Consider the following 18,142-nt stretch of genomic DNA (forward strand, 5'->3'; position numbering starts at 1 on the left):
AAATTTTTAGTTTTCCTTCTTGTAATTAAATACAGTAAAAACTCACCGGAGGCCGCTTCAACATCAAAATTTTTCGTTTTCCTTCTTGTAATTAAATACAGTAAAAACTCACCAGAGGCCGCTTCAACATCAAAATTTTTAGTTTTCCTTCTTGTAATTAAATACAGTAAAAACTCACCGGAGGCCGCTTCAACATCAAAATTTTTAGTTTTCCTTCTTGTAATTAAATACAGTAAAAACTCACCAGAGGCCGCTTCAACATCAAAATTTTTAGTTTTCCTTCTTGTAATTAAATACAGTAAAAACTTACCAGAGGCCGCTTCAACATCAAAATTTTTAGTTTTCCTTCTTGTAATTAAATACAGTAAAAACTCACCAGAGGCCGCTTCAACATCAAAATTTTTAGTTTTCCTTCTTGTAATTAAATACAGTAAAAACTCACCAGAGGCCGCTTCAACATCAAAATTTTTAGTTTTCCTTCTTGTAATTAAATACAGTAAAAACTCACCGGAGGCCGCTTCAACATCAAAATTTTTAGTTTTCCTTCTTGTAATTAAATACAGTAAAAACTCACCAGAGGCCGCTTCAACATCAAAATTTCAAGTATTTCATCTAGCGCTTTTTTACCAGCAGCTGAAAAAACAAATTAACAAGGAATAGAAAAACGCATATATAAAAAAAATGCGGTTTAAAAATCAAAAAGCAAAAAAAAAAAAAACACCCGTAAGCGTTTAAAATACGATTTGTTGAATTTATAGAGATGTGATCCACTCGCACAACAGTCCTAACGTATATACAGTTTGGACAATTTCGCACCTTGCGGGTTGCTGTCTTCAACGTGCCTTCAACCAAACTAGTTTTCCCGATCCCAGAGATCTTTGATGGTGTTGCAGCTAGAAGCAAAACCGACTGTTTGCTTTTTGTAATCTTTCTTTTTTACTTTGTTTTATATCTTATTGTCTTTCGGTGAAGGATATCAACCGTGCGAGGATGTGCGTTACATCGTAACTAAATATGGCTGTTTATAGATTAGGGTGACGTAATTCCTTCTAATGTTATGGGTTTCACCTTATGTTCATTCTCTTTCCATTCACAACACTTTAACTGATCCGCGATTTAATTTCCTGATTATCAAAAATTAGCTGATCCCTCTTTAACATAGCGAGATCAAATATTTGATCAGAGATTTGGCTGTTAAAGGGTTCAAAGTTCAATGATTTGATCTTTGAGAACAAACTTCTCCGCAAATTTGGAGTCTAAATACTTGAGATTTTAGATGTAAGTGCTTTGGACATGGATTTAACTTTATAATTTGATTTGAGCTCAAACCAATAAATTTTAAGAGGTAAAAATTGGGGTCAAAGTTTTAAAAAAAAATGACCTTTGCGGTTTCTACCAAATTTCTCAGCCAATTCTTGGTCTAAATATTTGAATTTTTACAGAAAGTGTATTCAGACATCGGGCAAGCTTTTTCATCGGTTTTCGGCAGACAATTTGGCTGCCAATGGGTTCAAAAGATTTTACCTTTGCGGTCTCTAGAAACCTATTAGGCCAATTTTGGGTCTCAACATTTGAAATTTTACGTAAAGGTATTCAGATATGTAGGAAGCTTTTTAATCAGTTTTGGGCGAATGTTTTGCTGCCAAGCGGTCAAGGTTAAAAGAGTTGTCTTTTGCAGACTCTAACATACTCCTCTGCCAATTTTGGATGTAAACACCTAAGATTTTAGACGTAGCTTACTTGGATATGGGTCAAACATTTTAATTGAATTGGAGCCCAAAACAATAAATGTTAAGGGGTCAAAATTGGTGTCAAATTTTAAAAAAAATGACGTCTGCGGTCTCTTCCAACTTTTCTCTATTGTAGTTAAGAAAGCCTGTTTAACAGAAAGGCATTACCGTACATATGCACATTTTTTAATATATACATATGCACATAAAGTTATGAACAGTACATAGGGCCCGAGCAAAGCCGGGCAGAACTGCTAGCATATCCATTCAAGTGAAATTGTCTGTCCGTCTGTGTGTGTGTGTGTGTGTGTGTGTGTGTGTGTGTGTGTGTGTGTGTGTGTGTGTGTACATTTCCCTACCAAACTACTTTGTCAATTTTATGTCTACAGACTCGAGATTTGACATAAATGGTATTGAGATTTGAAAAAATCTTTATAATCGGTTTTCGGACAGAAATCTGTCTAGAAATCAAAGTTCAACGATTTGACCTTTGAGAATTCTACCAAACTCCTCCGCCGATTTTGGAGCTAAACACTTGAAATTTTTTATGTAGGTTGTTTTGACATTGATCAAACTTTTTTATATTCAGTAAATGTTAAGGGGTTAAAATTGAGGTCAAAGTTTTTAAAAAATTGACCTCTGCGGTCTCTACCAAATTACTCAGCCAATTGTTGGTCTAAACATTTTAAATTAAACATAAACTGTATTCAGACATAGGTCAAGATTTTTAATCGGTTTGTGGTCGACAATCTTGCTGCCAAGGGGTCAAAGTTTAAAATATTTAACATTTCCGGTCTCTATCAAACTATTCAGCCAATTTCGTGTCTAAACATTTGACATTTTACATAAAGGGTATTCATACATGCCGCAAGATTTTTAATCAGTTTTGGGGCGATAGCTTCCAAGAGGTCAAAGTGTAAGTAGTTGACCTTTGCAGACTCTTCCGAACAATTTTCGGTCTCAACATTGCAAATTTTATATTAAGAGCATTCAGGCATGCAGCAAGATTTTAATCAGGTTTTGGGCGAAAATTTGGCTGCCAGGAGTCTAGCAAATCCCTCCGCCATTTTTAGATCCAAGCACCTTTAATTTTAGATGTAGGTTACCTGGACATGAGTCAAAATCTTTCATATATATATATATATATATATATATATATATATATATATATATATATATATATATATATATATATAACTACTTAATTTACTCACATAAAATTAATATACGAAAGTATAAATTTATGCGTAAACATTAAGTATTTACTTCAAAAGTGATCCTAGAGTGGATGAAACGCGGGATATTCAGTGTAGCTTAATCGCCATATATATTTCATAACTTACTATATATATATATATATATATATATATATATATATATATATATATATATATATATATATATATGCACATAAAGTTATGGCCCGAGCAAAGCCGAGCTGAACTGCTAGTATATATATAAAGCAAAATTTATTTACTATGCTTACCTCCTACTCTTTTATAACTCCTGCTATGACACTGTCACATATATTCCTACCTCCAATTCCCAGATACATTCTAACTTCTTTCTGAATTTTCTCATCTATAACCTATATTAGTATGTATAAATACTTTATTTTTCCAGAAACCTGTCTGAATAAATCTCGTCAAAATAATGCAGTTTGCCATAAAACTCTTTTGTGTCAGCTGACATTAACTTTTTAGGGGTGGGGGTATATTTCTTGCCAAGACAACCATTCTGTGGGCATAAAACTTACTGGTTTTGATTTCTCTTTTCCAAGCCTTATAGCCATCAACGGGACAAAGTTGCAGAAACCTACAGAAAAAAAAAATTGCAAATTTCTTAGAAATTTTTCAGAAAGAGGTTTTCGACAGAAAAAAAAATGAACAAACTTAAAAGGAAAAAGTGTAAGTGTAAGTAGTTTTATTTTTAAAAAAGAAAATCAAATTTTATAGTAGGAAAAAAAAAACAAAGGGCAAAGCTCAACAATAATCAAAACTTTCGAGATTAGCCTTGTAATGCCTATGATTCTCCATTAATCGCTTAAAATAGTTTTTAAATGATTTTCGTTATAAAAAATATAACCATATATTATTTATTTATTAAAATTCTTTTAAGATGAGTAATTTGTATATTTTTTTTTATTTATTTGCCGACTATTATCGTTACTTTCATAGTTGTTGTTTAACGACGTTTCGGCCAACTATTCCTCTGGCCTTCGTCATGTTGGTAACTGCCACGCGATAGGAATGCTGAATCTTTTAACTGTATTTTCATTAATTACATAGTTCTCATTAATTTCATAGTTTTCATTAATTCCATAGTTCTCACCACGTTTTGGCCAACTAAACTATATTCGATGGTGAGGCCTCAGCTGCGGGCTTTGGGGAGTGTGGAGCCACCCTTTAATTTCTGAATATATGTTAAATTAACTTGCAAAATCCTATGCAATACATGAACTGTGAAAAAAATCATGGTTCTATTAAAAGTTGTTACATTTAATTTAATGTTCATTTTTAATGATTGGCATACGTCGGCTGCCTTTAAGAAATTAACTTCCAAAATAACCCATCCAGGCTTTTATTTAGTCATCTTTTTCTCAGACCCATTTTTATTGCTTCTTCTCTTCATTGCATATATATAGAAGATATTCAACACTTTTTGAATAACAATATATTTTAGTGGTTTTAAAATTTAAAATCTTTTAATAATTTGTATTATTTGAATTATTTTTCTCATGTTTCTGTTGATGTACTCTCTGACCTGCAGTGTAACAGAGAAAGTGCTAATCAATAATCGATTCTTGTTGAGGTTGAAGTTTCAGTCATCAAGTGGGTGATACTAAGAATATAATCATTTTTTTTTACAAAAGTGTCACCACTTAGCAAAGCCACTCGAGGATAAGGGTTAACGAGCGTACAATGGGCAAGGGGAACTAAGTTTGTTCATGGAATTTATGTTTAGGTTTAGGCACAGATAAAGTGGGGGAAATTATTGATAGTGTTTTAAGTTATACGAGTGTTTTTTGTGGGAAGCTCAGACGAGCACTTGCCATGAAAACGTCTCTTTTGTGAGAAAGAGGTTCCAGTGAAGAGAAAAGGGCACTAGGCTACATAGTCTATTTTGAACTCTGTCAAGGTAGGGTCAGCTGCTTCTGACAAATCCTGCCCAGATGTGGTAACAGTGCTCTGTCATTGGACGTACTTAGCACTTATATATATATATATATATATATATATATATATATATATATATATATGTACTTAGCACTTATATATATATATATATATATATATATATATATGTATTTGCAATTACATATATATATATATATATATATATATATACTTTTTCTTATATTTAAAACGAAAAAAAAGTCTCCCATCAAATTGAACATTTACCAAATTATATTTTCATATTATCTGAACTCAAAAACACGCGGCTTTTTTTCCTAAAGTATGCATTACTTCTAGCTAAAGTTAATACATAACCGTATTACTCCTTAACCAGCTTTTTAAACGAGTTAAAAATAACCAGACTTTTTCAATTTGATAAAAGTTCCATTATAGCATATTTATTATGGGGTGGAGCTGGAACGGTTTAACATCCCAGCTCGACCTAAATAAAGGCAATAAGTATCCATGCATTAACATGGGAGGGGAAACTATCTTCAAGTACTATCCTAAGCCGGTAACGGTAACTAAATAAATATTAATAAGTCCATCTCACCTTTTTTGTTTCTTATTTATTTATTTATATATTTTTTTTTATTTTTTTCATTTTATCTATTTATTTTAGGGGTTTTTTTTTTTAATAATTTGTATTATTTGAATTATTTTTCTCATGTTTCTGTTGATGTTTCTGTTGGTCTCTGACCTGCAGTGTAACAGAGAAAGTGCTAAACAATAATCGGTTCTCGTTGAGGTTGAAGTTTCAGTCCTCAAGTGGGTGATACTAAGAATATAATCATTTTTTTTACAAAGGTGTCACCACTTAGCAAAGCCACTCGAGGATAAGGGTAAACGAGTGTACAATGGGCAAGGGGAACTAAGAAAGAAACTTTGTTCATGGAATCTACGTTTAGGTTTAGGCACAGATAAAGTGGGGAAAATATTGATAGTGTTTTAAGTTATACGAGTGTTTTTTGTGGGAAGCTATAGATTGGAGCTCAGACGAGCACTTGCCATGAAAACGTCTCTTTTGTGAGAAAGAGGTTCCAGTGAAGAGAAAAGGGCACTAGGCTACATAGTCTATTTTGAACTCTTCTGACAGCTCCTTCCCAGATGTGGCAACAGTGCTCTGTCATTGGACGTACTTAGCACTTATATATGTATATATATATATATATATATATATATATATATATATATATATATATATACTTTTTCTTATATTTAAAATGAAAAAAAAGTCTCCCATGAAATTGAACATTTCCCAAATTATCCTGGGCCCAACTGTTTTCCTGATCTACATCAATGATCTCCCAAAACACATACTTAAATCATTCGTTGACATCTATGCTGATGACACGACCATCTATAGCAACACATCAAAGGCCGTAAATGACAAAGTTCTCTCTAATTCTCTCTCCTCTGATCTTGAGCGCGTGGTACAATCGGGGAAGAGGTGGCTAGTCACTTTTAATTCATCCAAAACCAAGCTTCTAGCTTTACATCATCAACGCTCTAATCCCCATCTGGCATCAATTGAAATGGATGGCTCTCATCTTGGGGAGGCTCCATGTTTTGATAAGCTTCTGGGTTTGACCTTTACTCCTGATCTGAAATGTAACACGTACATCAAATCTGTTGCCAGGGACGATGGGAAAATGGTGAGATCCTTCTACCGCTCCAGAAGATATCTCACTACTAATTCAATTTTCTATTTATATAAAAGCCAAGTATGTCCAAGGATGGAGTACTGATCCCACATCTGGGCAGGAGCTGCTAAAAACAACCTATCCTGCCTTGACAGAGTACAAAATAGACTTCGTAGACTTTAGTGGGGGTCCCCTTTTCTCTTCATGCAACCTCTCTCCCACAGAAGAGACGTTGCGAGCCTGTCTTTGTTTTATCGGCATTTCCATGGCAGGTGCTCGTCTGAGCTCCAATCGCTCATTCCCCTCGCCAATCTTTCACGAGAAACACCTGTCTGGCTGAAACTACTTTCAATAATTTTCCCCACTCTTTATCTGTGCATAAATCCAAACGTAGATTCCATGAGCAAAGCTTCTTTCTTAGAACTGCACGCCAGTGGAACTCTCTGCCGCTTGCCTGTTTCCTACCTGACTACAACTTGGACGTCTTCAAGTCCAACATAAACAAACTCCTGACAAACCGCTCCCTTTAGTAAGACACTCTATCAAACCCCCCAATACTAATGATTACTACAATACTATCCTTTTGATTACTGTACACGCAATAACCCTTATCCCTGAGTGGCCTTCGGGCCTTGATAAATAGTGACCCCCATATAATATATATATATATATATGTGTGTGTGTGTGTGTGTGTGTGTGTGTGTGTGTGTGTGTGTGTGTGTGTGTGTGTGTGTATAATTTTTCAGAATAAACTTGTATATACACTGCCTGGTGTTACCTACCAAATAATAATGATCTTACTAAAATTGTGATTGCTTTTTTTTAACCAACTTTCATTATAATTTAATATTTAACCTTTTAATTTTGCGGACAAAAACAAAACACACATCCAAAACTGACCTTTTTAATGGAAAAAATTTGCGTGATAAATTTTGAACAGATTTTTCTGTTAATGCCCATCTTGTTTTGGCTTGCAGATGACACACATATTTGGAACTGAGATTGTTGTGGTTATAAATACACTTCATTTCATGAAGAATTATACGATTCCAAATAATCTCCAAAAGCACTGAACGTTGGTTCACATCCTTAAAAATAATCAAAGAGAAAATTTATTTTGATTTAAAAATTTTTAAAAACAATTAAAAATATTTTATAAAGAAAAAACATGGTTCATTGTCAAACATTGCAAAATAATTTTATGCCAGAAGAAACTTTTTTTTGTTTTGGAAAATCTATTGCTGCGTTAATTTAGTTAAACTGATAATTTGGTGAGAATACAAGACATCTCCAACAAAATTACACCTGCGACAGGAAGTCTTGTAGCCGGGCGAATGTGATAGATTATAATGATGTGATCTGTTCGCATAAGAAAAATAATTAACATAAGGACATTTAAACATTAAAAAAGGATTTTTTTTTTTTTAATTGGAATTCGTTGAGATGAGTATTATTTATTAATTTTATTTATTGCGGCTAACTATTCCTCTGACCTTCGTCAGGTGGTAACCGCGACGGATAGGAACTCTGAATCTCCTGACTGCATCCCCTGCAATTACTGCCTTCCTTTTTGACCAATTAAACCTCTGGCCGGCTTCGGGTAGGATTGAAACCGATATCTTCAAACAATCATCACTTGGAACCGTAGAAATTCAACGTCTCTATCAACTGTATCATCACTCAGTGTGGACTGTGCAACCGATTCTCCTGTCTCAGACGTATTCTTCATCACGAACTTGTCCCGGTCTACCGGGTCATTAATAGAGAATGTTTGAGCTCGCAGGAGTTGCTTTGCTCTTATTGGGAGTCCTGCCAGAAATTTGCATGCCAAGGCCCATACATACAGCCCACCGTAAAACACTGTGAGCTTCGGCCATAGGTCAAGGTCACGTATGAATAAAGGTCGCAGTCAAAAACAAAGGTCAAGGTCAAAGGTCAAGCCGGAAACTGTCAAAAAGCGTCTGATTTTGACCAAAAAGTCAAGAACTGAATGCTGACAAACATTAATGGCTTCCCCCCGCCTCCCCTCTCACGGCCATAGGTCAAGGTCACGTATGCATACATGTCAACATTTTCGCCTGGAAGAAAGGTTCTCGTTTCAAATTGCTCAAAGCGTGGTCGATAGCAAATACTTTGTATAGTGCTACCTTGATCCTCTCATAATTCTGCTTTTCCTCAGGACTAAGCTGTTGATATACCACAAAAGCGCCACCTTTTCCATATATAGATTATACCTTTGTTTACAGAGTTGAACGGTTAACTATAACAGTCATGTTTGATAAGTAACTTATAACATGACAACAATGAGTCATAAGTTTTTTTTAGTACAATTTCACCATTTGTTTTTTGTAATTTTAAAATGTTTTGTAACTCTCATTGTCAACATAAAATCAACAGCCTTGGCAGAAATGAGGTATGAAGATAAAAGTTACCCTTCCCCACTCAAAAGAGAACTCTGTTTGATAGACAGAAAATATTATACACCAAAATCATCTAAATTTACAAATTAGTTTGTTTTTTTTAAATAAAAAAAAAATCAAATTTTATGGCTATTGTGATGCGATCTTGTAAACAGTTGCAGAGACTCTAAATTGTACATCTTCGTACAAATTCTCATTAGGTTTAACAATGATCTTTTGAGAAAACTAAAACTACGTCATCACTTCAAGTGATTTTTGATGTACAATATTTTAATATGTCACAGATATATACATCCTACCGATTTATTTCAAGACCTCCTAAAGATTCCCTTGAATTTGGCCATCCTAAAAAGAAAAGGTGGAAATGTAAATACCTCCTCCTCCACCTCCTCATCCTCCTCCTCCTCCTCCTCGTCTTCGCTCACGTCATTTTGTTGTTTCTTGATATCTTCCGGCCTTCTAAGTTCAGAGGTGATGATCCTGTATGTGGTTATAATAACATCATACGACGACAGCCTAGAAAAATATGAAAAACGTTTGCGATTATTAAATTTTATTAAATAAAAAAGAAACTGGCAGTTTGGGGGAATGTTTATTCTAATCATCAGTTCAATTATGTCTTTATGTTCTACCTGAAATCAAATTGAGTGAAAAGATGTTTGTTGGATTTCCAATCTGCTCAACAAATCAACTGGCCCTGAACGCATTCCAATAATAGTGTTGAAAAAGCTTCAACCAGAACTTGCCTTCATACGTAGAAAACTGTTTAAGCGTTGCCTTAAGGAGAAGTGCTTCCCAACACCCTGGAAAACCTCATCAGTATGCCCTGTATTTAAGAATTCAGGTGATAAGTCATCTCCCTCTCGGTACAGACCAATATGTCTCCTGTGTGTCATGAGTAAGTTGTTGGAATCCATATTAAATAAAGAAGTAGTCAACCACCTCAGCAGAAATAACCTTCTTAGTGACACGCAATATGGTTTTCGTTCTGCAAGATCTACCGCAAATGTGCCAACGGTTATATCTCATAGGATTAGTGAATCTCTTGACAAAGGCTTCCTTTCTAGGGCAATTGCTATTGACATATAAAAGGCCTTCGATAAGGTATGGCATAAAGGCCTACTTCGCAAGATTTCCAGCTATGGTATAACTGGAAATCTTTTCTCAATTATTAAATCATTTCTCTCTGAAAGGCTCATAAGAGTAGTGGTAGATGGGCAGAAATTAGAGTCTCACAGTATTAAAGCTGGAGTCTCCTAGGGGTCCATACTGGGACCAACTCTTTTCTTGATCAACATCAAGGATCTCCCAAAACACATACTTAAATCATTCGTTGAAATCTATGCTGATGACACGACCATCTATGGCAACACATCAAAGGCCGTAAATGACAAAGTTCTCTCTGATTCTCTCTCCTCTGATCTTTAGCGCATGGTACAGTGGGGAAAGAGGTGGCTAGTCACTTTTAATGCATCTAAAATCAAGCTCATATCTTTACATCATCAACGCTCTGATCCCCATCTGGCATCAATTGAAATGGATGGCTCTCGTCTTGGGGAGGCTTCATGTCTTGACAAGCTTCTGGGTTTGACCTTTACTCCTGATCTGAAATGGAATACGGACATAAAGTCAGTTGCCAAGGTCGCTGGAAAAATGGTGGGATCATTCTACCGCTCCAGAAGATATCTCACTACTAATTCAATTCTCGATTTATATAAAACCCAAGTACGTTCAACGATGGAGTACTGCTTCCACATCTGGGCAGGAGCTGCTAAAAACAGCCTATCCTGCCTTGACAGAGTACAAAATAGACTTCGTGGTTTAGTGGGGGGTGCCCTTTTCTCTTCCCTGCAACCTCTCTCCCACAGAAGAGACGTTGTGAGCCTGTCTTTTTATTATTACTTCCATGGCTAGTGCTCGTCTGAGCTCCAATCTCTGGTCCCCCTCGCCAATCTTTCACGATAAACACCCGTCTAGCTGAAACCACTGTCAATAATTTTCCCCACTTTTTATCTATGCCTAAATCAAAATGTAGATTCCATGAACAAAGCTTCTTTCTTAGAAGTGCACGCCTGTGAAACTCACTTCCGTTTTCCTGTTTCCCGCCTGACTACAACTTGGATGTTTTCAAGTCCAACATAAACAAATTCCTGATGAGCCGCCCCCTTAAGTAAGACCATTTATCCAATCTCCAATACTAACGATCACTACGATGCTATCCCATTGATTACTGTACACGCATTAACCCTTGTTCCTGAGTGGCATCCGGGCCTTGATGTGGTGACTGCCATGTAAAAAAAACAGCACATCAAATAATAACCCTCAGTTTTAATATATTATTAAATTTATTTATCTCCTTCCCATAACAGGAAAATGAGATTTGAAAAGCCAATGTCCTACAGAAATAGAAGCCTGGCCAAGAAAAGAGAGTTTCGTTGGCATTCCCCGGTAGGGGTGCACCAAGAAATTAGCAATAATCTAACACCTCAAAGGGTGAGAAAATAAAGCTCGAAAGGGTGGCCTCCATAGAAATGCACAAAACCATACCTCTACCAGAAAACAAGCAACTTCAATAATGCTCTAGTCTTTTCTGGAACGATTCCGGTATAAAATAGCTAGATGGATATATATTTTAAAACTCCCAATGAAAGAAACATCACTTTCAACAGTACATTGTAAGACTTCATTTAGACAGTGTAAGACTCACCTGGTGATATTCCCAGCCCCATAGTCTATATAAATCATTTGTTTAGTTATATTACCTGTATAAACATTAGAAAAAAGACAGAATAAAGCAAATGTTTTTCAGAGATAATATTTGTTTGGAATGTTTAGCTTTGGCGTTTTGAATTTCTTAATTTCTAATTTATCCTAGTTATTTATGTGTAACAGCCATACTTCATGTGTTTATTCCTGTCAAGAACTATTCCATTTTTTAATGTGGATAAAAATTGAACGTTTGCATAGAAATGAAACCAACGTTTTAAAAGTATTTTGTAAAAAAAATCTAAAAGAACAAAATAAAAATAAACTAACGATACTCACTTGTTAGCATCTTTCACTCGCTTTTGTCCATGGTAGGTATAACTACGAAGCATCTTTTCTTTACAAACGTCTTTAATTAAATTCTTCCACCGATCGATAAATGCTTTAGACGTGATGATGAGAGTGGGTGAAGATGTGATCTCATGTTTGGCTGCAAAGATTGAAAACGATTACATCATTTTTTAAAAATTTATTGCATTTACTAGTTGGCAAGTCATGTCCAAATCCTAAGAGCGACGGAAGCCTTCTATCATGTCTAAGCTCCTGCTGGACCAGACATTATAGAGGCGATTATTGAGGCTGCAGGCGGCTACATTGAATAAATGTCAGTTCTACTACATAAGCAATTTACCTAAATTGATTTTTTATTCAACAAAAGAAAAGATCGGCTAGGCACGTATGCACACAATGTTACAAGTTTTAAATTTAGAGGTCAAGTTTTGAAGTGGATATGTGTAACCCATGTGATTTCTGGACAGAAGCCCCTCCCCCTTCTCTCTTAGCTGGCGAAATTTCAACAAAAATGCGTCGGACTACTGATGCAATGTGATGGCATGTCCCTTCAACGTCTATTGTTGAAATGAAAGAAACCTTTTATAAACTAAACAAGTAAGTGTTATGAATTACAGAAATGAAAACTGGCCAGTGTTGTATAAAGAGAAATGACGTGCGAATGGTATGATGGATGTGTAAGGCTTAGATGTGATGACCTCAGAGGAAGATTGTAACTATGGGACAATATAAGCGAAGCGTAAAAAAACTTTGTCATATTGAAATAATGGATCTTAGATATAGTTCAGGTAGGAAAATGAGGTCAAGGAAAACATAGGAAGAAATGAACCAGAATGGATTTAAAATAAATAAAGACTTAGCCTACTTTTCTCACATATATAAAATAGTGCACGTTTTGTGCTGCTGTTGTCTAATTAAAATAAGACCTACTATTGGGGCTAATGCCATATCATGTAGTCTATGCATTAGTGATGGGGCGACTCCAATATTTTTTCGATAGAATTACCGATTCCATACTTAACCCCCGATTCCGATACAATTACCGATTCCGATTCTTCGTATATCTCTAAATATTTAACTATAAAAGTGGTATTTCGTCCACAATTACTGTAAAACACATCCTAAACGTGCCTATATTTTCTCAAACGTACACACACAATTGTGAAGGGATGATCTAGAGATTTTAGTCTTACTGGAAGTTTAAATCAATAAAAATTTATTTTATTATTACTATATACAATGTAAGATGTTTCTTAACCAACATTTATTTTATTATTACTACATACAATGTAAGATGTTTCTTAACCAAAATTTATGTTATTATTACTACATACAATGTAAGATGTTTCTTAACTAAAATTTATTTTATTATTACTACATACAATGTAAGATGTTTCTTAACCAAAATTTATTTTATTATTATTACATACAATGTAAGATGTTTCTTAACCAAAATTTGTTTTATTATTACTACATACAATGTAAGATGTTTCTTAACTAAAATTTATTTTATTATTACTACATACAATGTAAGATGTTTCTTAACCAAAATTTATTTTATTATTACTACATACAATGTAAGATGTTTCTTAACCAAAATTTATTTTATTATTACTACATACAATGTCAGATGTTCCTTAACTAAAATTTATTTTATTATTACTACATACAATGTAAGATGTTTCTTAACCAAAATTTATTTTATTATTACTACATACAATGTAAGATGTTTCTTAACCAAAATTTATTTTATTATTATTACATACAATGTAAGATGTTTCTTAACCAAAATTTATTTTATTATTACTACATACAATGTAAGATGTTTCTTAACCAAAATTTATTTTATTATTACTACATACAATGTGAGATGTTTCTTAACCAAAATTTATTTTATTATTACTACATACAATGTAAGATGTTTCTTAACCAAAATTTATTTTATTATTACTACATACAATGTAAGATGTTTCTTAACCAAAATTTATTTTATTATTACTACATACAATGTCAGATGTTCCTTAACTAAAATTTATTTTATTATTACTACATACAATGTAAGATGTTTCTTAACCAAAATTTGTTTTATTATTACTACATACAATGTAAGATGTTTCTTAACCAAAATTTATTTTATTATTACTACATAAAATGTAAGATGTTTCTTAACCAAAATTTATTTTATTATTACTACATACAATGTGAGATGTTTCTTAACCAAAATTAATTTTATTATTACTACATACAATGTAAGATGTTTCTTAACCAAAATTTATTTTATTATTACTACATACAATGTAAGATGTTTCTTAACCAAAATTTATTTTATTATTACTACATACAATGTAAGATGTTTCTTAACCAAAATTTATTTTATTATTACTACATACAATGTAAGATGTTTCTTAACCAAAATTTATTTTATTATTACTACATACAATGTAAGATGTTTCTTAACCAAAATTTATTTTATTATTACTACATACAATGTGAGATGTTTCTTAACCAAAATTTATTTTATTATTACTACATACAATGTAAGATGTTTCTTAACCAAAATTTATTTTATTATTACTACATACAATGTAAGATGTTTCTTAACCAAAATTTATTTTATTATTACTACATACAATGTAAGATGTTTCTTAACCAAAATTTGTTTTATTATTACTACATACAATGTCAGATGTTCCTTAACTAAAATTTATTTTATTATTACTACATACAATGTAAGATGTTTCTTAACCAAAATTTATTTTATTATTACTACATACAATGTAAGATGTTTCTTAACCAAAATTTATTTTATTATTACTACATACAATGTAAGATGTTCGTTAACCAAAATTTATTTTATTATTACTACATACAATGTAAGATGTTTCTTAACCAAAATTTATTTTATTATTACTACATACAATGTAAGATGTTTCTGAACCAAAATTTGTTTTATTATTACTACATACAATGTAAGATGTTTCTTAACCAAAATTTATTTTATTATTACTACATACAATGTGAGATGTTTCTTAACCAAAATTTATTTTATTATTACTACATACAATGTAAGATGTTTCTTAACCAAAATTTATTTTATTATTACTACATACAATGTAAGATGTTTCTTAACCAAAATTTATTTTATTATTACTACATACAATGTAAGATGTTTCTTAACCAAAATTTATTTTATTATTACTACATACAATGTAAGATGTTTCTTAACCAAAATTTATTTTATTATTACTACATACAATGAAAGATGTTTCTTAACCAAAATTTATTTTATTATTACTACATACAATGTCAGATGTTCCTTAACTAAAATTTATTTTATTATTACTACATACAATGTAAGATGTTTCTTAACCAAAATTTGTTTTATTATTACTACATACAATGTGAGATGTTTCTTAACCAAAATTAATTTTATTATTACTACATACAATGTAAGATGTTTCTTAACCAAAATTAAATAAAAAAACATAACTTAAGGGATCTGTTTTGGCATCGGGAAATAGGCTATTTTTTTTTTTATTCCGATACCGATTCTAATACCCAAGAAAGCTCCGATTTCTCTGATTCCCGATTCCGATTAATCGTCCCAAACCTTCTATGCAGATTATGGATCCAACCAAACTGCAGTGTCTAGTTTGAAAAACTGGCAATAAACGACAATTACAACTGTACGAATACGAATATCCAGTGATCATGAAAAATATTAAGATTCAGCAAAATTCAAGGGAATTCTACTAAAATAGACATATTTTTAAAGCTTAATACTACAATTTGTTCGACAATTAATATACGTTGACATATATATTTGAAGAATTTAAAGCAAATTAAATATTTTCAAAACCCAATACTACAATTTGTTCGAAAATTAATATACGTTGATATGGATAGTTTGAAGAATTTTAAGACAATTAAATATTTTTAAAACGCAATACTACAAATTGTTCGAAAATACGTTGACTTATATAGTTTGAAGAATTTTAAGCAAATTAAATATGTTTTTAAATCCAATACTACAATTTGTTCGACAATTAATATACGTTTACATATATACTTTGAAGAATTTTAAGCAAATTAAATATTTAAAAAAAACAATACTAAAATTTGTTCGAAAATTAATATACGTTGATATGGATAGTTTGAATAATTTTAAGCGAATTAAATATTCTTTAAACTCCAATACTACAATTTGTTCGAAAATTAATATACGTTGATGTATATAGTTTGAAGAATTTTAAGCAAATTAAATATTTTTTAAATCCAATACTACAATTTGTTCGAAAATTAATATACGTTGACATATATATATTGAAGAATTTTAAGCAAATTAAATATTTTTTAAATCCAATACTACAATTGGTTCGAAAATTAATATACGTTGACTTATATAGTTTGAAGAATTTTAAACAAATAAAATATTTTTTTAAATCCAATACTACAATTTGTTCGAAAATAATATATAGGTTGACGTATAAGGTTTGAAGAATTTTAAGAAAATTAAATATTTTTGAAATCCAATCCTACAATTTGTTCGAAAATTAATATATGTTGACATGTATAGCTTGTAGAATTTTTGCGAGTTGAATATTTTTTAAACCCAATGATACAATTTGTTCGAAAATTAATATATGTTCAACTGGATAGTTTGAAGAAATTTAAAGCCAATTACGTATTTTTGAAACACAATACTACAATTTCATCGAAAATTAATATACGTTGACATGGATAGTTTTAAGAATTTTAAGCAAATTAAATATTTTTGACATCCTATACTACAATTTAATCAAAGTAAGTATTTTTTAAATCCTATACTATAATTCGTTCGACAATTAATACGCGTTGACATATATAGTTTGAAGAATTTTAAGAAAATTAAAGATTTTTTAAATCCAATCCTACAATTTGTTCGAAAATTAATATACGTTGACATATATCATTTGAAGAATTTTAAGCAAATACAATATTTTGGAAACCACAGTGCTATAATTTGTTCGAAAATGAATATACGGTGACATATATAGTTTGAAGAATTTTAACAAAATAAAGTATTTTTAAAACCCAACACTACAATCTGTTCGAAAATTAATATACGTTGACATGGATAGTTTGAAGAATTTAAAGCAAATAAAATATTTTTAAAACCCAATACTACAATTTGTTCGAAAATAAATATACGTTGACATATATAGTTTCAAGGATTTTTAGAAAATTAAATATTTTTAAAACCCAATACTACAATTTTTTCGAAAATTAATATATGTAGACATGTATAGTTTAAAGAATTTTTAGCAAATTAAATATTTTTAGATCGAATGGTACAATTTGTTCGAAAATTAATATAAGTTACCATGGATAGTTTGAAGAAATTTAAAGCAAATGCCATATTTTTGAAATCCAATACTACAATTTGTTCAAAGATTAATATACGCTTACATATATAGTTTGAAGAATTTAAAGAAAATTAAATATTTTTGGAACCCAGTGCTACAATTTGTTCGAAGATTAATGTACGTTGACCTATATAGTTTAAAGAATTTTAAGCAAAGTAAATATTTTTAAAACCCAATACTACAATTTGTTCGAAAATTAATATACTTTGATATGGATAGTTTGTAAGAATTGTAAGCAAATGAAATATTCTTAAAATCCAATAATACAATTTGTTCGAAAATTAATATACGTTGATATATATAGTTTGAAGAATTTTAAACAAATTTAACATTTGTGAAATCCACTACTACAATTTGTTCGAAAATTAATATACGGTGACATATATAGTTTGAAGAATTTTAAGCAAATTAAATATATTTGAAATCTAATTCTACAATTTGTTCGAAAATTAATATACGTTGACATAAATAGTTTGAAGAATTTTAAGCAAATTAAATATTTCGGAAACCCAATATTACAATTTGTTCGAAAATTAATATACGATTACATAATATAGCTTGAAGAATTTAAAGCAAAGTAAATATTTTTAAACTCCAATACTGCAATTTGTTCAAAAATTAATATGCGTTGACATATGGATAGTTTGAATAATTTTAAGCAAATTAGATATTTTTAAATCCAATACTACAATTTTATTGAAAATTAATATA

The 18,142-nt window shown here is 31.4% G+C and overlaps 1 protein-coding gene across 1 annotated transcript; it reads right to left on the bottom strand.

The window, feature by feature from the left end:
* Positions 1 to 455: 455 nt before the first annotated feature.
* Positions 456 to 8,015, bottom strand: LOC145271159 (transcription termination factor 2-like). Its single transcript, XM_080126695.1, has 3 exons — positions 7,450 to 8,015; positions 3,487 to 3,545; positions 456 to 633 (listed from the first exon to the last, which is right to left on the bottom strand). The coding sequence occupies exons 1-3, from the start codon at positions 7,575 to 7,577 to the stop codon at positions 554 to 556; spliced, it is 267 nt and encodes an 88-aa protein (XP_079982821.1). The 5' UTR covers positions 7,578 to 8,015; the 3' UTR covers positions 456 to 553.
* Positions 8,016 to 18,142: the final 10,127 nt, after the last annotated feature.

The sequence above is a fragment of the Euprymna scolopes genome, chromosome 46 (genome assembly GCF_053919585.1).
Source record: "Euprymna scolopes isolate OS-2025 chromosome 46, ASM5391958v1, whole genome shotgun sequence".
Taxonomy (NCBI): Eukaryota; Metazoa; Mollusca; class Cephalopoda; order Sepiida; family Sepiolidae; genus Euprymna; species Euprymna scolopes.